Source organism: Opisthocomus hoazin, chromosome Z, assembly GCF_030867145.1.
Source record: "Opisthocomus hoazin isolate bOpiHoa1 chromosome Z, bOpiHoa1.hap1, whole genome shotgun sequence".
Taxonomy (NCBI): domain Eukaryota; kingdom Metazoa; phylum Chordata; class Aves; order Opisthocomiformes; family Opisthocomidae; genus Opisthocomus; species Opisthocomus hoazin.
The window spans coordinates 55,402,611-55,425,125 of record NC_134454.1 but is presented as its reverse complement, the minus strand read 5'-3'; the positions used below and the strand labels follow the sequence as shown (position 1 = coordinate 55,425,125).

The 22,515-nt window shown below is 39.5% G+C and overlaps 1 protein-coding gene across 4 annotated transcripts in view; it reads right to left on the bottom strand.

Moving 5' to 3' along the window:
* PCSK5 (proprotein convertase subtilisin/kexin type 5) overlaps nucleotides 1-22,515 on the bottom strand; it is a 260,034-nt gene that overhangs the window by 114,221 nt on the left and 123,298 nt on the right. For all 4 annotated transcript variants that reach the window (XM_075447030.1, XM_075447031.1, XM_075447032.1 and 1 more), the window contains exons 8-9: nucleotides 17,235-17,447; nucleotides 7,093-7,193 (exon numbers count right to left, since the gene is read on the bottom strand). In XM_075447030.1, coding sequence (XP_075303145.1) covers nucleotides 7,093-7,193; nucleotides 17,235-17,447 — 314 coding nt within the window. The remainder of the gene's footprint in view (nucleotides 1-7,092; nucleotides 7,194-17,234; nucleotides 17,448-22,515) is intronic.

The following is a 22,515-nucleotide window of genomic DNA, read 5'->3' as shown; positions in this document are numbered from 1 at the left end:
TAATTGATTTACCACTTGATTAATCTCAGAAGAATTAATGGCTAAACATCTTGAAATGAACAAACACATCAACAAGAACAGTACTAACTCTGCTTGACAATGGACTGATTTCAAAAAAAGGGCAATTTCCTTCCAGAAAATTTTTTTATCAATGTCTCATCTGCATTTGCTGTGGGATTACACATACCAGACAGTACTCAAAATGAAACCAGAATAAGCAGAAGTGAGAACAATTACATACAAAAGCGCTTGCACAGCAGCCAGAAAATAATGAATGTTGTGTCCTTAACCATCAGTTATACTCTAAGGTACAGCCCTTGTCCTTCAGGATTCTCAAAAAGTTTATGAAACAAGGTAAATGAGAAACAATGAAATCGGACAAACAAATTACATTACAGTAATATTAATCTGAAATTTAATTTTATCTTTAAGCAGCCTGCTTAGGAATAGTAGATCATATTTGGCCAAATCTGATTTCTTCTTTCCACAAGTAGTCTCCTTAATGACAATGAATAATGATTGATATGTTATCTTCATAACCACCAATTTGAATGAGACAAAGGTGGTCTATCTGAAAAAAATTTTCTTGCCAAAATAGCAGAGTCTGATGAGAATTGCTGGAAGAATACAATAAACTTTCCTCCAAAGAATCATGGAAAAAAACAGTATCACAGGGTGGATTAAGATGAGGATCACCATTCAATTTGGAAGTATCAAATAACCTTCTTTGGAAATCTTGGCTAAGAAAGAACAGACATGGATAATTATTGCTATAAAAAGGAGTCTCTGTGCCCTAGACATTTTGTAGAACAGTAGGAGATAATTTTCATCACTCATTTCTGCATAAGGCCACCCTTAAGAGCTTCATGACAAATATAGAAACAAAACTTAAGAAATAGTTGCCTGGTTTATTCACACATTCCCATCACTTACAAATCAGCCTAATTGTCACAGGAGATCTACAACTGTACTACTTGTCCTAATGACTCCAATACATAGCCCCATGGACAGGAATATTAGCTATGTTAATAGAAGAAATTATTCTTTTGCAGGTTGCGTAAAGAGTCAGTGCGAAGATGCATGTTACAGCACCAAATTTTAAGAGGGATGAGACATGAAGACAGCCTCTAATTGTTGCACTTCTCCTCTGCTAAGGTGTCTAAATGGTCCACAGAATAATCATTTAATTCTGAAAATAAGAAGATACAAAAATGGACCCTGGTGTTTAACAATCCAGTCATGCATACATGTAGACATACAAAACACATCTTTTTGACATGTCTGACACCCATATAGATTCTAATTGTCATATACTCTACAAGTAATCCTGTTAACTTGCTGTTTACTTGACTAGAAAAGAATATTATGTGCTTGCTGATGAGCATCTAGCTCTTTCCCTGTAAACGTAACTTAAGTTTCTGCTCAAGCAGTCTTTTCATCTTCTGTGTCAAATCTGCAATGCACACATTGGTGGCAGATTTCAGAGCCTGCAAAGTATTGCGTTTTCCCAAAGACAGAAAATCTTAAGTGCCAAAAAGAAAACAATCAGTGGCCCAACTTCAGGTTGATAATGATGACTTTCTGAGGAGAAATTCCTCGAGAGAGAGGTATCTGAATCACATCCCTTATCATAGAATCATAGGATCATTAAGGTTGGAGAAGACCTCTAAGATCATCAAGTCCAACTGTCAACCTACCACCACCATACCTACTAAACCATATCCTGAAGTGCCATATCTACACATTTTTTGAGCACCTCCAGGGATGGTGACTCCACCACTTCCCTGGGCAGTGTATTCGAATGTCTCACTGCTCTTTCAGTAAAGAAATTTTTCCCAATAGCCAATCTAAACTTCCTCTGATGCAACTTGAGGCCATTTCCTCTCATCCTATTGCTAGTTTCCTGGGGGAAGAGACCAACACCCACCTTGATACAACCTCCTGTCAGGTAGTTGTAGAGGGCGATAAGGTCTCCCTTGAGCCTCCTCTTCTCCAGACTAAACAACCCTAGTACTTCAGCTACTCCTCATAAGCCTTGTGCTCTAGACCCTTCACTAGCTTTGTTGCCCTTATTGGGCCTTCTCCAGAGAAAGACTGAAATGGGACTGCCCAAAAGACAGTATTGCGCACTCTGCTGAGGGATGACAGCATGGAAGCAACAGCAACAAAAACCTTAGGTCAGCTGCCAGTTTTAGAACCAGCTGTCACTGTGCCTATGGGGAAGCCTTACATTATCTTAGGCTAATGCAGGCAGTCATGATTAGAATTTGACCTATGTGCCAAGTCCAATGACAGCGATCCGTGATTCTGTGATCACTTTTAATATAGTTGAGTTATGACGCTGTGGTGCAAGGAATCTCAAAAGAAAGACTGCAGAGAAACTGCAATCCAGCGAACCTCCTCCTCTTCCACCTTCCTTGTTTTACCCTCACTGCAAGAACCAGATAGGGAAAAGCAGATGGGCTCCCTGCTCTCAAGGCGAACAGCCAGCAGCACCCCTAAGAGCAACTTCAGAGGCAACCCTAGGAAGCCTCTAAAAGCTGAGGCTAGGGAACACTGGGAGGACCAAGTAACTACAGGGGATATAGCTGCCAAACTCTTAAAACTCCTAACTGAGCACATGCCAGTTGAGATTCTTAAAAAGCTTATAAGTGCAGAACGCATTGCTCTGGCACCAGAACGATGGTTATCCACTTGTTCTATTTCTAGCTGTTGCTCTAAAGCACAGGCACAGTAAAACTCAATGAAAAAGTTAAACATTATCACAGTCAAACATTTTTTTTTCTAACCTAGACTCAGTTTAAGAAATGTCTGGATGGAATTTTCTTAAAATCTTTTTAAAGCAAGTTACATGGAAAATTTCAGACTGAATGATTATTCTTTGGCATAGTTCTATGTAACTGAAAACAGGACCTTAAAATGGGAAACACTGGCCAACCTGAATTCAGGAAAGTACTTCCAAGTCAGTCTCAATGCAATAACTGAAATTGCACAAGTGGCACAGGTGGTTAAAGCTCAAGAGAAACACAGATTCTAAATTAAACATTTATTTATGTTTATGTTTTTCAAATACTTCAGCATTAAGAGGATTTTTTAAAACCACTCCAAAAATGCAAAGATTCACAAAAAATTTCTAGCTCACATACTCTAGCACTCCTTTTATAATAGGCAGTCAATCAGTGGAACAAAGACCTAGCTAAAGCTCAGGGACTTAAATGATAACCTCTCCTTCACATAGACATACAAAGGTCACTTGACAGACTTCCACTGTTCACCTCAAGTGTCTCATCACCTTTAGCCTCTGACTGTATTTATGAACAAGCAAACCCCACATAACTGTGCTCACACAGAACTACGTTCTGTGTATCCAAAACTGCCCCTTGCCTAACAGTACACTGCTTTTCTCCTTTCTGTAAGAAAATCAATCAAGATGGGAATTATTACAAGTATCTGATCAGTCTTCAGAAATGCAAAGTATCTGAACAAAGCATGTGAACTCTATTTTCCTTTCATCTCAGTGATTTTACTTGGTTGCACTGCCTTTCTGAGAATGCTGTGCATTGTTAATTTCTGAATGGATCGTTGGTATCAGATTTCACCAAAATTCTTTAGCTTTTCCCAGTACTAACTTGTTGTAGCCTTGTTTTCATGCAACCAAAGACAAATGAAGTATATAGCTCATGTGAAGAGACTCATGGTAGAAAACAGACTCTCTCCAAAGCTATACCACTGAGTATACCACACAGTAGAAACACAGCAGATTAATACTTCCACTTCAAGTGCTGCTTCTTACTCATGTAACTTCAATTTATATACCATGGGTTGGACCATATGCATTGGCTTATAGATAGGGGAGCATAAAGTTCACTTGGGGATGTATAATGTATTCTTCCGTCAGCAACATGAGATTTATTTTCTTCATTTGGCTTCTCCAGAGGAACAAGGCCCAGTGCCCACTAGAACAAATGTGGGCATACTGTCTCTCCTGAGTAATTTACCGAAATCCCAAATTCAGTCTCATTAGTGAGAAAGGGTATTTCTGATATCAACAGCAGATGGTACTATGCAACGCAAATAGTTTATTTTTAGTAAGAACATTGCTGCCTCTGCTGACTAAATTGGTTATACTTCGTATCTATAACTGCTGGTTTACAATTAGCAAAATTCAACAATACATAATGACTAAGAAGTGCAATACACAAGCAAGTATTTATTCACAGCGCCTGAACAGGATACTAGATACACTGGGAACCACCAGATAAAGCAATTAACTACCTGAATACCATAAGAAAACCACAGAATGTGAAGATTAAGAGATGTCTTTCTCTGTGTGACAGTTGTTGCGTATCTACATTTCTGCATTATGCCCTTGGGGATTCCAAATGAGGAGCGTGAAACTCAGTTACACTTCTTTGGTTTGTAAAGCAAAAAATGTCACTTGATACTAAAATGCTGGATCTAAAATAAAAAAAGATGTGCTCATATTATTTGAAAATGAGGTAGTAAGCAGACCACCATCCCAAAAACATTTGTTGCCAGGCTTTCAGGACCAGATCTCAGTTCGAAAAAACAACCAAGCGGAGGGTTCAAATCAATAGGCAGGTGTGAGATCCTCCATCAGCTATTTGCCCATCCTACCACATGGGGCTTCTCAAAGAAAGAAAGTGTCAGGTTGGAGTTGAAATCTGCCTTGCTCATTTTTCACTGGTTTAATGTAAATTTGCGTTTGAGTTGAAGAAACCTCTTGGCTGTTCTAACTCATATCCAGGCCAGCGTAGTGCTTTGTTTACCTCCTGATGTCTCCCAGGAACCAAACTTCGCTGTTGGGAAAAACCAATATCTCATAGGCCCAAAACTCTTCCACAGTATAATTTGTTCTGTTTTCCAGCACAAAGTGAAATAGAACTATACATTGATACAGACATATTCAAGAGGTGTACAGGACTAAGCAGTGCAATTTATAAGCAGATGAAGAGCATAATTAACCTTGAAAAATCCTTTTTCACAGAATCACAGAATCATGAAATGGTAGGATTTGGTAGGGACCTCTGTGGATCATCTGCTCGAACCCCCCTGCCAAAGCAGGGTCACCTACAGCAGGCTGCAAAGGAACTTGTTCAGGCGGGTCTTGAATATCTCCAGAGAAGGAGACTCCACAACCTCCCTGGGAAACCTGTTCCTGTGCTCCATCACCCTCAGAGGGAAGAAGTTCTTCCTCATGTTCAGATGGAGCTTCCCATGCTTCAGTTTGTGCCCGTTGCCCCTTGTCCTGTCGCTGGGCACCACTGAAAAGAGGCTGGCCCCATCCTCCTGACACTCAACCTCAAGATATTTATAAGCATTTATAAGGTCCCCTCTCACCCTTCTCTTCTTCAGTCTAAACAAGCCCAGCTCCCTCAGCCTTTTCTTGCAGGAGAGATGCTCCAGTCCCCTCATCATCTTTGTAGCACTCCGCTGGACTGTCTCCAGTAGCTCCTCATCTTTCTTGAACTGGGGAGCCCAGAACTGGACACAGTACTCCAGATGGGGCCTCACTAGGGCAGAGTAGAGGGGAAGGAGAACCTCCCTCGACCTGCTGGCCACACTCCTCCTAATGCACCCCAAGATCCCATTGGCCTTCTTGGCAGCCAGGGCACACTGCTGGCTCATGGTTAACCTGTCATCCACCAGGACACCCAGGTCCCTCTCCGCAGAGCTGCTCTCCAGCAGGTCCGCCCCAAGTCTGTACTGATGCATGGGGTTGTTCCTCCCCAGGTGCAGGACCCTGCACTTGCCCTTGTTGAACTTCATCAGGTTCCTCTCTGCCCAGCTTTCCAGCCTGTCCAGGTCTCGCTGGATGACAGCACAGCCTTCTGGTGTATCCGCCACTCCTCCCAGTTTTGGGTCATCAGCAAACTTGCTGAGGGTACACTCTATCTCGTTATCCAGGTCATTGGTGAAGAAGTTGAATATGACTGGGCCAAGTACTGACCCCTGGGGAACACCACTAGTTACAGGTCTCCAACTAGACTCAGCGCCGCTGATGACAACCCTCTGAGCTCTGCCATTCAGCCATTTCTCAATCCACCTCACTGACCACTGCTGCATCCCACACTTCCTGAGCTTGCCTATAAGACAGTGTCGAAAGCCTTGCTGAAGTCGACACAGACAACATCCACTGCTCTCCCCTCACCTACGCAGCCAGTCATGCCATTGTAGAAAGCTATCAGATTGGTCAAGCATGATTTCCCCTTGGTGAATCCATGTTGACTACTCCTGATAACCTTCTCTTCCTCCACTTGCTTAATGATGACCTCAAGAATGAGCTGCTCCATCATCTTTCCAGAGATGGAGGTGAGGCTGTCCACCCTGTAGTTCCCTGGGTCCTCCTTCTTGCCCTTGTTGAAGACTGGAGTGACACTGGCTTTTGTCCAGTCCTCGGGCACCTCTCCTGTCCTCCAGGACCTTTCAAAGATGATGGAGGGTGGCTCAGCAATGACATCCACCAGCTCCCTCAGCACTCGTGGGTGCATTTCATTGGGACCTATTGACTTGTGGGTGTCCAGATTGCTGAAATGATCTCTCACACAGTCCTCCTCAACCAAGGGAAGGTCATACTTTCTGCAGGATTCCTCTCTTGCCTCCAGGGCCTGGCATACTTGAGGGCTGGCCTTAGCACTAAAGACTGAAGCAAACAAAGCACTCAGTAACTCTGCCTTCTCCGTATCCTCTGTCACCAGGGCGCTCACCTCGTTCAGCAGCGGCCCCACATTACCCCTAGTCTTCCTTTTGCTGCTGATGTACTTGCAGAAGCCCTTCTTGTTGTTTTTGACATCTCTTGCCAGCTTTAATTCCAGGTGGACCTTAGCCTTCCTCATTGCATCATTGCACGCTCTGACAACATTCCTGTACTCCTCCCAAGTGGCCGGATGAGGCAGCTTTCCTGCATGTGAAATAAGCACGCACATCTTACCTGCCTTTGGAAGGGTACTGGGAATTACCACAATAAAGTTTCCATAGCACTTTGAGATCCCTAGATAAAGGTGCTGGATGAGTGAGGAAGGCGTTTCTGTATGCTTAATTTTCTTTTTCAGAGTAGAACTCAGATCTTACTTTGCTTCCAGTGCCAGTGCAATGATGCCTGCAGCCATAGGTGCGGAGGCTGAGGTTCCAGTATGGCTGTCTGTGCAACGCTGTCTCAGGTCTGTGGTGATCTGGAAGAAATCAAATGTGTGAAATTTAGAACACAGCTTCAGAAATCAGAACAGGTTTCATTTGCTTGAATGAGTCACATGTACGTGGAGGGTACTTCCTTCTTTCATTGTAAGGAAAGAAAAAATAAAGGTGTCTGAATTAGATGATCTGTTAGATGTTCTGAGCTTCAAGTCACTTGTGAACTTGAAGAAGGGTTCTCTGTATTGGACTGAAAACATAAGTTAATCTCTGTTTTTTTCAAGGCATGATCAACAAAAAGACTTGTAAATTAGAAAAACATGCAGAGGGTTTTAAAACTGCACAGTTAGAACTCTGCCCTTCTATTTGCATTTATAGAGCACTTTCCATCCAAGAATTTCAAAGTGCTTTACAAACAGCTTACAGCTCTCCCTATATACAGACTGGTTATGCCCATTTTAGAGACTATAAAAGAGGTATGGAGGGGTTAATTGGGTTGCCTACAGTCACACTGGAAGTATGTGACAGAATAGAATGTAGTTGGGCTCATGCTAAGTACCATGTTTAATCCTTCCTTTATGCCTTATGCAATAATTCACGTGAAATTAAGCAATAATTTATTGGAAAATCCTGATGTAATCACAAATTTGGCCTAGACATCACCAGCCAATTAGTTATTTGCAGCTTTAAATTGTTACATATTCCTTAATTATATGCTGCCACATATTTTTATATGCAATCTAAGTGGATGTATAAACTGTAATGTGCAATACCAACTAAAGACACAGTCTTCTACTTAGTGTTAGGATGTTCCTATATCATAATGAATTTTAGGCAGATTCTTTCCATAAGACAGTAAATCACACACAAGAATGTGTTTATTCTGCTTCTTTCAGGCAGTGTTAACCTAAAGTGACTGCTCTTGTTCCCGAAGGAGTCGTTCATAGCAAGAGCAAGTCAGTAGAGACAGGAAGTCGCTGATGCCTAAGAGAAGCTCAAGCAAACCCCACGTGGAGTTGAGAACTGTTGCTAGCAGACATCAGTGCACAGCACAGAAACATCCATGAAGGTGACAGAGTGAACGACGTGTGATGCCAAACCCTTTTCTTGGCATTTCATCTGAGATTCAGTCACTATGAGACATAAATTGTCTGCCTGAGGGGCAGAGGAGAAGTTGCTTACACAGCTTTTTACCTAAGTATATAGAATTAACGTGTCTCCTTTTCTTCTCATTCACTAGTATCATACTTCTTCTGCAACATGGATATGCATAAAGATGGGAGAGAATCAGAGGATCGAAAAAATCACAAAAAAGCACACGGCATGTAAAAAAGACTGTCTAGCTTCGAAACTAGGAGATATATAAAATATGACCTGAAAAAACAGCTACATCCCATCTGGGCAGCATGCAAGCAATTGCATGTAGGAGGTATAGGTTTCACACATTCACATTAGTCATATTCAGTAGTAGACGTATTACATAATTTGTATAAGGCTGCTGAAAGTTCTCACGACATGTAAGCACACGCAAGGTAACACAAAAGACTTGTAATAGAGAAGGAGCTAACAGCACCCAGGAAATGGTTGTTGAGAGCAAGTAGTAAGTGAAACAAAATGGAAGCTTCTAGAAGTTGAAAAAGATAGATTAAAACATTTATAATGTCACATCCTTAAATTAGCGAACTTACCAAAGGCCAGATTTCTTGAATAATGAAGTCTAGAAAGAAACTTTTTTCCCTTATTATTTAATATCCTTCATAAATGCACACCTTGTTAAATAATTCTTTTATCTATCATCAGCTAAAAGTTGAACCCCATAAACAAAACGTTCATATAATTTCTTTGTCTCACCTTTTCTCCTATTGACTGTGTACTAATTTAGACCACAAAAATTAGTAGTGTTGGAAAAACTTTTACATGTACAAATTCCATAAATGCCCTCACCATATTACGAGATGAAACTGCAGCAGGAACAGGCCTTAACACTACATTGCTTATGGGTGCAAATACAAGTAGTGATTTTGCAGGTGGGATTAACATGTCCAAGGACTACAGGATGACATGCATCCACATGGAGACATACAAGATCTCATTTGGAAAAACACTTTTCAGTGCTGTGGCAAGGAGTGGAAGGAAGGCCAGGAAAAGGAGAGGGCAGAAAAAGGGAGTAATACGTGCTTATCTCTTTTGTTGCCTGGTACCTTGTTCCCTGGAAAAAGTGTTGCAGCAGGTGCTTTCCTCAGAGGACCAAGGGAAACCAAGCCCACAGGAGGAGCTCAGGCAGGAAGAAGTGCCCTCACAGAAGCTTTTCCTTAAGCGACAGCCTCTGTCAGTATAGTGAAAAGCACACTGCATTGCGCTGTGTTTCTCATCCTCTGGAAGAACATGCTTCCAGAGTGTTTTTATTGTCCTGTAGCTACAGATATCAAGCACAATAAACCATGACACCTCTTTATTTGGCAACATTGTCTCTCAGATTCCAAGTGGATGTTGTGGCAGCAGCTTGAACTACAGACCCTTTCTCTGTCTTCCACTCAGCAAATATTTCAGCAGAAAACAGGTAGGGAAAGCTTCCTAAATGGAAATCCCATATGAGCTATTTCAAAGGAAAGTTACTGATGGGAGCTGAGATGTTTAGGTGTAAATCACCTCGAAGATCTGAGGCAAGTTTTTCAGCACTATGGATTCACTGTCAGAGAAGTGTCACTTCTACCCTGAGAAAAAAAAAGAGTACAGGACCACCAACAAGCATGCAAGTTTCAAGAAGAAAAATGGTGCTCCAAATTCCTGAACCACATGAGAGCAACATCATTTATCACTACAAAAGGACGTGGTATTTGACAGCACCTTGAATCTGTCATTACTGTATATTAGCTGTCATTCTGAACAATAGGGTGGGGAGAAGGAGATTTTTTTTAATCTTTTTTTGAGTACAACAAACACATTTGTACGCTTCAAACACCTTTGAAACAACTGCTGATCTATGAAAATACTGATCAGACTGCCAGAGAAAAGTCCATGCCATATTTCTAGGGCCATACGCTGTATCCACTTCTAAATCTTATGAATCAACTAGATTTGACTGAAGACAATGACAATGTTTCTGGTACCAGCCTAGTTTAATCAACATGAAATTAGCAACCTAGGGCAGAAGCCCTGATGAAAGGCAGACAAAAATGATACGAAGTACCACCATGCACTGTAATACCTGCCATATGCAGAAGTCCAGCAGCTTTTAGAAAATCAATGTTATTAAAGAAAAAACCCTAGACACACTGTAAGAATTTTATAGAAGCAATTTGCTCTGAAGAATTAAGGACATGACATTTCTGTACAGTCGTTATTAAGGCTGCATCATCAATCTTTCAGTAGTTTCATCAATTGGGAGGTTAATGACTAAGGTCAAAAATGGGATTTCCCTTGGCATAGAACATGCTGAGTCTTCCTCTCCCAAGCCTCTGCATTTCCTGCTACTTCACATTTCATGACATGAGCTTTCTGAACTGACTGAACTATTTTTGCCTTCTGCTACTGTTCTTCAAGTTATGTTTATTTCTATTAACCTGTCCCTGTAAATGACATGGGTTTAACAAAAATCTACTGTTCCTTCTCATACCCTTTGTGTATCTGTATCTACCCAAAAACTGAAGGTGTCATGTTGTGTGTATCTTAATACCCTGAAAGAGTTTCTGAAAAAGAGCAGGTTTTTATTTGTGTTTTAAGAACTAGTAGGAGATTTTTTAAAATTTTTTTATTTTTGTTTAAAGTTCTGCTTAGAGCAGAAGCTAGTCTGTGAGGCAGAAATATATCTTCGAAGAAAAAGAAACTCAGCAAATGAATTGGCATTTATTAGAAAACAAAGAAATAGGTGGAACAGTAAGTAGAGAGGTTATTTTCAGAAGATCACATAATAGGTTTATAAATTGTATCTGTGAGGGACTTTCAAATGTAAATTCCTTAGTCCTTTAAGAAATTATTTCAAAAAGGAATTAAAAGGAAATGTGATGCATTTGTGCAATATGTTTGATAGATGAACGGCTCATATAGGTAACTATATTAGGTGGTGCTTAACCCATCCCAGTGGCATGGTCTGGAGTGGGGAAGCTAACTTCCAGCATTTTCCTACGGTATCAAAATAGTGGAGAAGAGAATAATAGGAAAAATACCTCGACCACTGTGTATTATTAGCCAATACTTCTGCACTCACTCTGTTATGAGAGATAATCTCTATAAAGAAGTATATTTTTGTGGTCTTCACCTACTATTGATTTGCCTTTGTCCCAGAGTATGAGTTTTTATGCCTCCACCTATGCCAGCACTTTGCAGCTGCTGTTGATAACACGTAGACGTAATTCTAGTTCTTTTCTCTAAGTAAAAGGTATACATCCAGCTGCATCCATGAAATATTTGTATGCTTTCTGCATGTTAATATACTCAAAATTTGGAAACTCAATCTGTAGTGGGCTAGCAGTTACTGCAATAAAATTTGATACAACACAAAGTTAAGCACACTTGGACTATTTTCCCTCAGCAACAAGGAACTCCTGCAAGATGATAACATCAGTGTGTGTTTAACTGTAATTGTTAGCTCAAATTATTTCAGGCCAGAATTTGCTTCCATTTACTTAAGTTCAAAGTCAGTAAAAAAAGCTCCATTTGGAAAACAGAGTTGTATAGATGAAATTGTGTTCTTAAGCTATCATTGCACAAGACTGAGAAAAACCTCCAGACTAGAAAACCTTCTAAAATTATGTTACATCCTACATTTGTAGCTAGCAATTATAAAAACACGTAGTAATGAAAAGTGAAAAAAAAAGTCTTTTGTGTAGTTATAAAAGTGTGGGTGCTCCTGTTTGTTCATCTACCTTATAATACATTCTGCACATATTGGGTAGAACAAAAAGAAATAAAATAAAAAAAAAGATCTTAAACTGAAGAACTGCAAGGAAAAATATGAAGGAAGTATGGAAGATGACACTGTAAAGTTGTAACCATTCACTGTTCCTTAATTGAGGATAAATATTTCTGTACTACAACACTGCAGAATCTCACATGATATTGGAGTTTGCTCTGAGTTACGTGACAAAAAACAAGAATGAGATAATTTGATTTTGATTGTAAATTGCACGTCAGGTCACTTCCTCCTGATTTACTGCAGTAGTCTTTTTGTTTCCTATTTTGAATATAGGAGGCTCACTCCAACAAACCAAATCACCATATGCCTTGATCAAATATTGTTACTCTTTTCATGTTATGGCATGAATTTGAGACCTTTATAGCTAATTTGTATATTGCATATTAATGTACATGCAGAATAGAATTTGAAGAATTTAAATTTAATAACAATTTTTCCTTCTTCTATCATTATTTTTCCCTTTAAACTTATTGCAAACTCTAAGCTTTTTGTGGAAAGATGTGAAGACAATCTCTGACTCAAAATGAGCTGCAGTCTGAACAAAAATGTGATTTATAGTGCAGTGAAAAGGATGTGTCGTACAACAATGAAAACAAATACACATCATCTTTATTTTAGACTCTTCTAGCATTTTATAGCAGTTGAAAAACTCTGTCCTCAAAATTTTAAGTTCTGTCTTTAGTTCATTTCTTGTTTCAAACAAAACTTCTTTTCAAGGTAAATGAGGTTTTTAGGAGGATTGGATTTTAGTATGCAAGCTGGAGAAGAGAATAGCAATACTATGATTATTGTTTTCAAAAATCAGGCCATGAGCAAGAGTCACACAGGTGACTGGGCTGTAGTATTACAGAAGCATGTAGTTCTTATCTCTTACACGGATAACTGGTTTACACACAACACAAGCAGAAAGCTACTGACTACAGCTACTGTACATTGTTCTGCTTTGTCACTGACGGTGTCTGGAGAGGGAACAGGCTTGCCTGGCTTTAATCACCAAGTACCAGTAGTAAAACACCCTCAGATAGGTTGTGTGTTTCAGGACTCAACGGATAATATAGTACAGGAAAAAGAGCCTGGGAGTAAAGACTTATGGTCTGACATTCAAGCATTTGAGATCAGTGGATCTTATGGCACACGCAAGATCAAAGTTGCTTTGCACAAGAGTAGTCAAGGGTAAATTCAGTTATGGTAAAAAAAGATCAACAGAGTTGGGCTAATTCTTACAGATCCTCAGTACGCTTATGCTTTTACCATTCACCGTGCAAAATTATGCACTCTGTAAGAATAATCTAAAATTGGCATACGTAACTGGATCACTCCCAGAAGAATGGAAGATCTGATGAGTAAAAGCAATCAGTGCTTACAGAATTGATGGGTTTCAATTAAAACTCGTTTTTACTTAACTCTGATAGCTTGTGTGAGATCTCCAATGGAGACTATGCATTAAGGACATTTTTTCAAGAGCCTATCTTTAATTTTTTTCAGTAATGTTTATGTAAAATCTTTTCATTATTTCCCTAATCACGGGATAATGTATGTTCATTCTATATATACACTAATTAATCTCACCTTTGTAAAGTATACCTTTCAAAAACCTCACAATAAAATATAAAATTGCAAGTATTAGCACAATGCATAAATTCTAGAAGCGTTTATACTTCAGTAAACTAAAAAATTATCTGATCGTGTGGTTCATAAGAAAGTCTTTAATAATAAAGGTGAGATCACCTCCAGGTGTTTTCGATGTTAGAGTCATAAGGGAGTGACACGTCAGAAATAAGCAATGGTCTCTTATTGAAATAGTAATTCTGTAAAAGCAGAAAGTCCATGATAACTGAAAAGAATGGAAGACAGTCATCAAGAAAACTACAGCTATTAAAAACTCAGAGGAATGCACAAAGGTTAAAGTACCTAAGTAGAAGACTACAAATATGGACTGAGAAACATGCAGATATTTTACTACATCTTAGAAAAATGAGCAAGGATATGCTGGTCAACAAAACAAGTGTTGACAGGTGCAAGAAGTAATACATAAATAAAGTGAATAAAAAACTGAAGTGGATAGCAAGGAATAAAAATTAGAAGACAGAAGGTGCAGAGAGGTGGTAAGGAAAGGTAACGGTAAAATGGTGACGCCTACAAGAACAGAATAAAGTACAAGAATGTTTTCTTTTCAAATATATCAGAACCAAAAGGACCCCCAAATCAATATTATTTCAATTGTCCAGAAATAATAGAATAGTTAATAGCAGTGTATAGTAAATGGCCATTTCACTGAACATTCCGTTTTGGAAAAAAAAGCTAAATGAAATTTTCAGAGCATACAAAGATGATAAAACATCTTCCTATTTATAGCTATTTTCAATAGCAAGTTTAAATCAGTAAGTTTGGAACCACCAAAGACTTTTACAAGAGCTGGAAAGGGAACACGTTAGACTGTACTGTTGATTTTAGCAAGTCTTTGAACACTGGAGAAGTTTCAGAAGACGGAAAGAAAACCCACACAGTGTAAATATTTTGAAAGGGTAAGCAGTATTGTCCTAATAATTTCACCAATTTGCTAAGTTTTTATCCAGTGTAAAACAGTTGACACAGGATTTAAACTAATTTATTAATAAATTAATTAACTAGTAGTATATTTAACGGTGGATAACATAAGCTGCTGGAAAAGCGAGCTTGCCAAAGTGCTGCAATATTTTGTTTCTGGCCATGACTTTGGTTGAAAGTCGTAGTCAGGATTCTACAAAACACATAACGTCATAGTGCACATTAAAAAAAATCAGAAATTATTTAAATTTAAGAGATTAAAAATGTACATGATACATAATACATAGATTTAAAATGAGATAATTACTAGGTCTCAGTATGTAAGCACATATAAGAAATCAGACATATACTTAGAAGGAGAGAAATTACATATATGCTCACAGTACATGTAAGAAATGAGCCTTGTTTCTAATCAAGCCTTCTACAATTTGGTTCTTGGCCTTAGTATGACTTCAAGCTTTCATGAAAGACCTGGAAGAAAACTCCAGCACCTTCTGGTGAATGTTGCACTTGGAGAAACTTTGGAGCAAGTCATGATGAGAGCTGGTCTGGATTGAGTGCGAAACCAGTACAGCCAGCGGTAAATAGTGCAATAAAGAGACCACAATTACCCTCATGTCTGTCCTCGGACCACCAACTCTGAGAAAGAGAAGCAGCAGCTCTGAAAGCGGGTTGGGCATCACACAATGATGAACACATTACATGACAGTGAAACTAATGAGTCTGTCAGGCTGAACGTGTAGAGGGGATCTGAGCTGGCACTCACTGTGTGTTTGGCACTGATACGTCTACTACCTGACTGGTGTGTCCAGTTTGTCTGCTGAAAGCTCACAATACGGGAGAGGGTTTTTAAGAAAACATGACTTACACCAAGTCATGCAAGAAGCTTACCTCCATTTGGCAAAATGAATAAACTGATCAGGCTACATGGGTATACAGAAAGACCTTAGACAGCTAGAGTGCTCTTCATACTAGCGATAAAATCTGTGACACAACCAAATGCCTAGACATGGAAGCCAGAGGACCTCAGATAGCAAACAAGAGAAAATTTTTAATGGCAATGGGTAATTAAAACCAATTATCCTAAGTTTAAGTGGATTTTCTGTCACTGGAAACTTTGAAAGCGAGCATGATTGTATTCATAAAAATTGTTGTCGAGTTGACAGCAACTGCTGGATTTGAAGGACTCCGGGCAGTTCTATAGACTCAGCTAAGCTAGAGGTCAGGCTGGGGAACAGCTATCACCTCTGCTGACCTTATCTTGTATTAATCTCACTTAAACATGAAGAAGTTAGTGAAAGTCTTTTAAAGAACAGTAAAGGGAATTTAATCACAGAAGTGAGGATTGCTAGAAGATGGAGTAATTTCTTTTCTTTATTTTTATTTATCAGGGAGAACAAGAAACATGCCAGGAAAAGAGATAAGGTTTCAATGTAGAGAAGCAAGCTAAGAACATAAAAATTACTGCAACAAAGAAGTACCTCAGAACAAGTTTAAAACAAAAATTAGATCATCTGAAAATAAGGAAGAATCCAAGAAGGGATGGCCAGCATCCCAGAATCCTGAAAGACAAGGCAGACGGAATTAAAAAGAACATAGCTGCAAGAATTTTCAACTCCTCACTGACACTGAGAGAGGTATATGTTAAGGAACAGAAAGAAGGTAATGTTAGATAGGTGCTTAACATTTTTGGGGAAAAAGAACACCAAATCCCGCAATTTTCTGATCAGGAAGAAATTAAGATCTGTAATTTACACACTAGAATAAATAAACAGGGAAGACAACAATATTAGCAAACCTGATTAATCCTAGTACAAGAGTCTACATGGTTAAAAGGAGTAGTACATCAAATACTGGAAAGTACACTGAATGCACTCAATTTAAAAAAGCAGATTCAGCGTACAAATATGAATGGTACCAATAGATTATCACACAGATTTAAAACAATTTCTCAGTTTCCAGCCAAGATGAGAACATAATGAGAAATGGATGCTGGCTGTTTAGGTATGAGATGAGGAACAATACATGAAAGATGAGCACTGAGCTTCATCTTTCTTTCAGTATATCAGCTAGCCAGAACAGGTAGCAATGTGAGTAATCACTCACCATCACTGAATGTAAAAGAGGAATGATGCTGGATCAAAATAAATCTGAGAGAATAGAGAGGTACATAGGAAAACTGCTAATATCATCTGTCTAAAATATGAAAACTACTGATTACTGAATTAAAAACAAATGGAGGATATGTTCTCAGCCCAGCTGATGAGCTACATGATATCAGTCATGAAAGAAATCTGTTTTGGTGGCAGTGGCAATAAGATCTTTGAAAGCATCACTCAAAGGTGGCAGCAACTAGGTGAGTGGAAAAACTTGCTAAGAATTGGGTATACCTGCACTGCATTGGGCTGCAACATGCAGAGATACCCATGCTGGTTTCAAAGAGCAGTATAGTGACTCCAACCGAGTAAGACACTGGGTCTAAATAAACTTGTCTACACATGATTTCTCTCTCAAGCAGTACGTTAGTAACTCTAAAGGAGGTCTCTTTCCTTTCCTCCCCGCAAAGTCACCATGCAAAACACAAACCCATATACATAAAAAACGATTTTTAAAAACATACTATTTTCCTGTCATAGGATTCCCCGCTGCTGTATGTTGTAGCTAATGTGGATGCACATTCTTCCAGATACCATGGCTTCTTCCCGCTTTCAGCTGTGCTGCTTATGGAGATAGTGTAGATGCTATTGGTGTAGCCATCACAGGAGCAGTGGTCTCGACTTCTTCCACCATTTCCAGATGCCCAAACAAAGACTGAACCTAAGCCTCTTCGTCCCTGTTTGGAAACAGCATAAAAGTTTTGATTAATAATCTTCTTTCCCCCTCACCTCCCTAAGAAACAAGTCTTTTCCCTCTAAAAGACATCTGAGGAGAGAAAGGCAGTAAAAGAAACTAGATTCTGAGAAGAATCTGAAATAAAACCAGGATTCAGCAGAGTTCAGAATCAGGCATCAGAAAAATTCAGAAAATGAGTGGTATGAACACAGTTTTAGAAAGAACTTTTATACGGTGTCTTATTTGTTGCTCTGCATCTATGATATCCAGCTGTACCAAGAAAGAGGTGTTGAAGACTCTGGAGACCTTTGACATGGTCCAGCCTTACAGACTGGAATTCTCTAAGGTCTTTGACACAGTCCCCCACAATATCCTTCTCTCTAAATTGGAGATACAGATTTGATGGATGGACTGTCCAGTGGATGAGGAATTGGTTGAATGGTCAAATTCAGAAGATAGTGGTCAACGGGTCAATGTCCAGATGGAGACTGGCAACAAGTGGTGTCCTTTAGGGGTCCGTATTGGGACCAGTACCGTTTAATCTATGACACAGCGGGATTGAGTGCACCCTCAGCATATTTGCAGATGACACCAAGCTGAGTGGTGCGGTCGACATGCCTAAGGGATGGCATGCCATCCAGAGGGACCTGGACAGGCTGGAGAAGCGGGTCCGTGTGAACCTCATGAGGTTCAACATGGCCAAGTTCAAGGTCCTGTACCTGTGTCAGGGCAAACCCCTGTATCAATACAGGCTGGGGGATGAAAGGATTGAGAGCAGCCCTGCTGAGAAGGACTTGGGAGCACTGGTGGATGAAAAGCTGGCCATGAGCTGGCCATGTGTGCTCACAGCCCAGAAGGCCAACCGTATCCTGGGCTGCATCAAAAGCAGCGTGGCCACCAGGTCGAGCAAGGTGATTCTGTCCCTTTGCTCTGCTCTGGTGAGAACCCACCTAGAGTCCTGTATCCAGCTTTGGAGCCCTTAGCCCAGGAAGAGAAGCCTCTGGGGAGACCTTATAGCAGCCTTTCAGTACCTAAAGGAGGCTTGTGAGAATGATGAGGGCAAACTTTTTAGCAAGGCCTGTTGTGATACGACAAGGGCTAATGTTTTTAAACTAAAAGAGCATAGATTTAGACTGGATACAAGGAAGAAATTTTTTACTTGGTGGTAAGGCACTGGAACTTTACTAAGTGTGGTGAGGCACTGGAACAGGTTGCCCAGAGAGGTTCCATCCCTGGAACCATTCAAGATCAGAGTGGGCGAGGCTCTGAGCAACCTGATCTAGTTGAAGATGTCCCTACTCATTGCAGGGGGGTTGGCCTAGATGACCTTTAAAGGTACCTTCCGACTCAGACTATTCTATGATTCTATGACTCAGATGAAGCATTAAAACATCATGCTGGGTTGGAAAAGAAATACCATACTTGAAACTAAAGCCCTTTGTAACCCATGATACCTTTCATTTATTAGGGCACTCTCAGCTGTTTCTTTTTAGGTTGCCTGCTGGCACTAGATATTGTTTGGGTAGCATTACATACTTTGAACCAGAGCATCATTGTTTCATAGTGTGGTGGTGCAGCCCTCCCTTGTCAGGCCATCTGGCGATCTCAGAACCAGCCAACATTTTGTTCTTGCCTTTACTGCAAGAGCAGTAAGATGGAATGACTTGGCACTCTTCTTGTCTTTGTACAAGGGCAGTGAATTGGGCCAATCAGGTGCTCCCTGACCACACCTGGAACTCCTGCTACCTGGATCACACCTGCCTGGTAAATGTCAGAACTGTACATTCTGGAAATTACTGGAATTGTACCGTTGCTGTCAAGATACCAGAATTACCTCATACAGATTGTGGCCGAGATGGAAATTTACTGATGACTAAAGTCAATCATCTCGTGACCCTATAAACAGCGGTCCATAGTGAAGCCCTGTGAGCTCTGCTGGACCACAGTGGGATGCGACCAGCATCTCCCTCTGAGTGGGGTGCCTCTCAGAGCCTGAGAACTCTTTAATTCAGAGGACGGTCGCTGATGGTACCTGGGCTGAACTACAGGGGCCCCTCACTCATTGAAGCTCAACCTTTGCCTGTTGAGAAATCATTTGAAGTGACTATTTCACTTAACTTGAGGGGAATTTTTAACAGGTATACCTTTCTTTGTGTGTGTGTGAATTGATTCAAATCATAATATTCTACTGTTATGATTGTAGTGAATCCTATTTAATCACTTTGTAAATGCTAAATTAACTAACAATTAATTGTTACTAAAATCCTGCGATTCTCTCTTTAACTGTGAATAAACCTTAAACTGCTGCTACACATATACAATGCTTTGGATATAAACCATTGATAAAGTGTGAGGGTTAGTCTGGATCCATCTGCATGCAGGCTCCTCTCTGAGAAGGAGTTTAGAAAGTAAGTGGGTCCATTCTGAACCTTGTGACTCCAGGGAAGCATCTCCCTTACCCATTTTCTACCTTCAATTTCTGTATAAATCATCCTATCTCAATCCTACCCTGACTTTTCCTTTACATATTCAGTTCATTTAATAAGTAATAGAGTGAACCTTTCAGTGAACTTTGTTAAGTCACACTTTTATAAATTCCTATTAAAACCGCTTTTTGTGAATGTCTTTGATGGTGATACTTTAAGCAATCCTAGCCACTCATTCGTGACACACAGACATTATACATCACAGAAACACAGAATACCCGAGGTGGGAAGGGACCTCAGCTCATCTAGGCCAACACATCTATTTGATAATGAATGCTAAATGCACAACACAATATATAAACAAAAATGGACAAAAATATAAGATTCTTATAAATCTATTCTAATGAAGCACTAAAGCATTAGTTCAGCATGATTTTTTAAAAATACAACTAGCTGGGCAAGTTACTTAGGCATATTCATAATTTCAGATGAGGACTTCAAATAGGTAACATCACCTTGACATTTTCTTAATACATCAAAGTTATACAGTGTCCAAAGGAATCAAAACATTTTTGTACTCTTAAATAGGGATTGATATGAAAACCTGTATTGCTGATATATGGGAATTGAGAATTACCAATATATGGGTAATTGGGCTTTTCCTTATTTATATTTACAAATTTCATGCCAGTGAATGAAATTCAGATTCATGATGATGATCTGCATTAGTCATCAGTACTCACTATCTGGAAGCACTTTAACATTCAGACAGAAAGGTTCACTAAAGGACGAAACTTATCTTTGATTAAACTAAATTGTGTCACCTTTTCTTACATGAAACTCTCTTTAAGTATTGTCTATCTCTCCCAGTTACAATTATGCTAACAGTCTCATTCATACTTCATTTACTTGCAACTCATCATGTAGTATCTACTTGTTTTTTGCATAGGCCCACCCCTGTGTATGATAAATTAATGTTATAAGGCATTAAAAACACTTTCTGTGCATGAATTAATTTCTTGGCCGTGGGGGGGAGTTTATTTATTTGTTTTATCTAAACAGTGTGCAACTGTGTACCACAAAAAAGCATAAAGACAGCTGTTGGACATCTACCAGGTCAACCTTAAACAAATAACAGTTCAAAGATTCATTTAATTCAGACGCTCAGAGGGGTTTCACTAGAGCTTTTTGTGCTAAGTGTAACTGAACCTACATCAGTGTAAGACAAAAAACCTCACAGTTTACAATCCAGGCTTGAGTTCACAAACATTGATAAATTTCATTTTATGAGTTTAATAAAAGTATACTACCTGGAGAAACTCTTCTCTCCAGCAAAATAAGTTAAATATCAAATCCTCCTGGCTAGTGTTTACATAAGGTTATGCCTCTAACATGCAACTTCTCATTACATTTCAAGCAGAGAAAAAAATCCCAGGGTGCCAAGTAGAATGCATTATGAAATCCACATTCTCCAGACAAGATCAGTCTGAGCAGCCAGGAAGTGTAACTATTTCAACTTCATTCACTTCCTTTAGTTGATTTTAGCTACTAGACTAAGAAGAAGATGCAAAATTGTGACATATTTTTTTGTTTTAAAGACAACCTTTATGAAGTGGTTCAGCTCTCCTTCCTCACATTATGAACTCTTGCCAAATCAAAACTTCCCTTCTGTTTGGGGTTCTTGTTCTGTCTGCTTTTCTCAGCCAGTGAGGTCTGATTCGGAGCCTCCCAAAGCCAGTGGGATGTGTTTTTCAACTCTGTGGGGCTGGAACTGGTTTACAAACCACTTCTCTTTCATTCTACGATCTGGTCACCTCCCTTTGCATATCTTTACTTCTCACCCTTCCATTGTGAAAACAGCTGATAAGACAGATGAAAAGAAGCATAAATGGAAAGATATTTCACGCGTATTCACTGATTCATTAGCAGGTCAGGGAGCCAGAAATTAGGGCCCTCTGTATGTCTGTGGGGAATGGGATGGGGGATTACACTAAAGATATGCTGGTTGTCTACATTTTGATGTGCTCGTACTTGATTTTTATTGGATTTGTTTTGGTTTCACCCCATCACCTCTTGCAATTAGATCATGCTTCCCAGCAGTATTCTATTAATTGCTTTCATCCTCTGTCTCCTCAGTGGTCATTTTTGGCTTGTCTGTCAGCTCTGACATCTGTTTTGGAGTCATGCACAGATTCCTGTCTGGTCCTACATTGCTCTTAAAAAACAACTTCTCTCTCCTACACACACCCTCCCTCCAACAACATTAATATATGCATAGGCAGCTAGAATACACAGAAAAAAGCATATCACACAGACACACTTCTACCTCCAGAACACATCAAAATATTCCAGCAAAACCTTATTTTTGATGAATTTTTGCAAGTATCTGCTATCTGGAGAAATTTACATTTTTCCTCTTCACATATGTTTCTCAAAAGCACAGCATTATGTAACTACAGCTGGCCAAATCAATACCCTATGGGAAATTTGGAGTAACCCACCAACACAACAAAGAGAGAATAAATGAGAATTCAGGGTGATTAAACCACAGATCCAAAGAGGAGAAAAATGGAATCTAGCTACTTTAATATTTTGTCTAAAAGTCTATATTCCACTAGTTTAAAAAAAAATTTGTAAAAACAT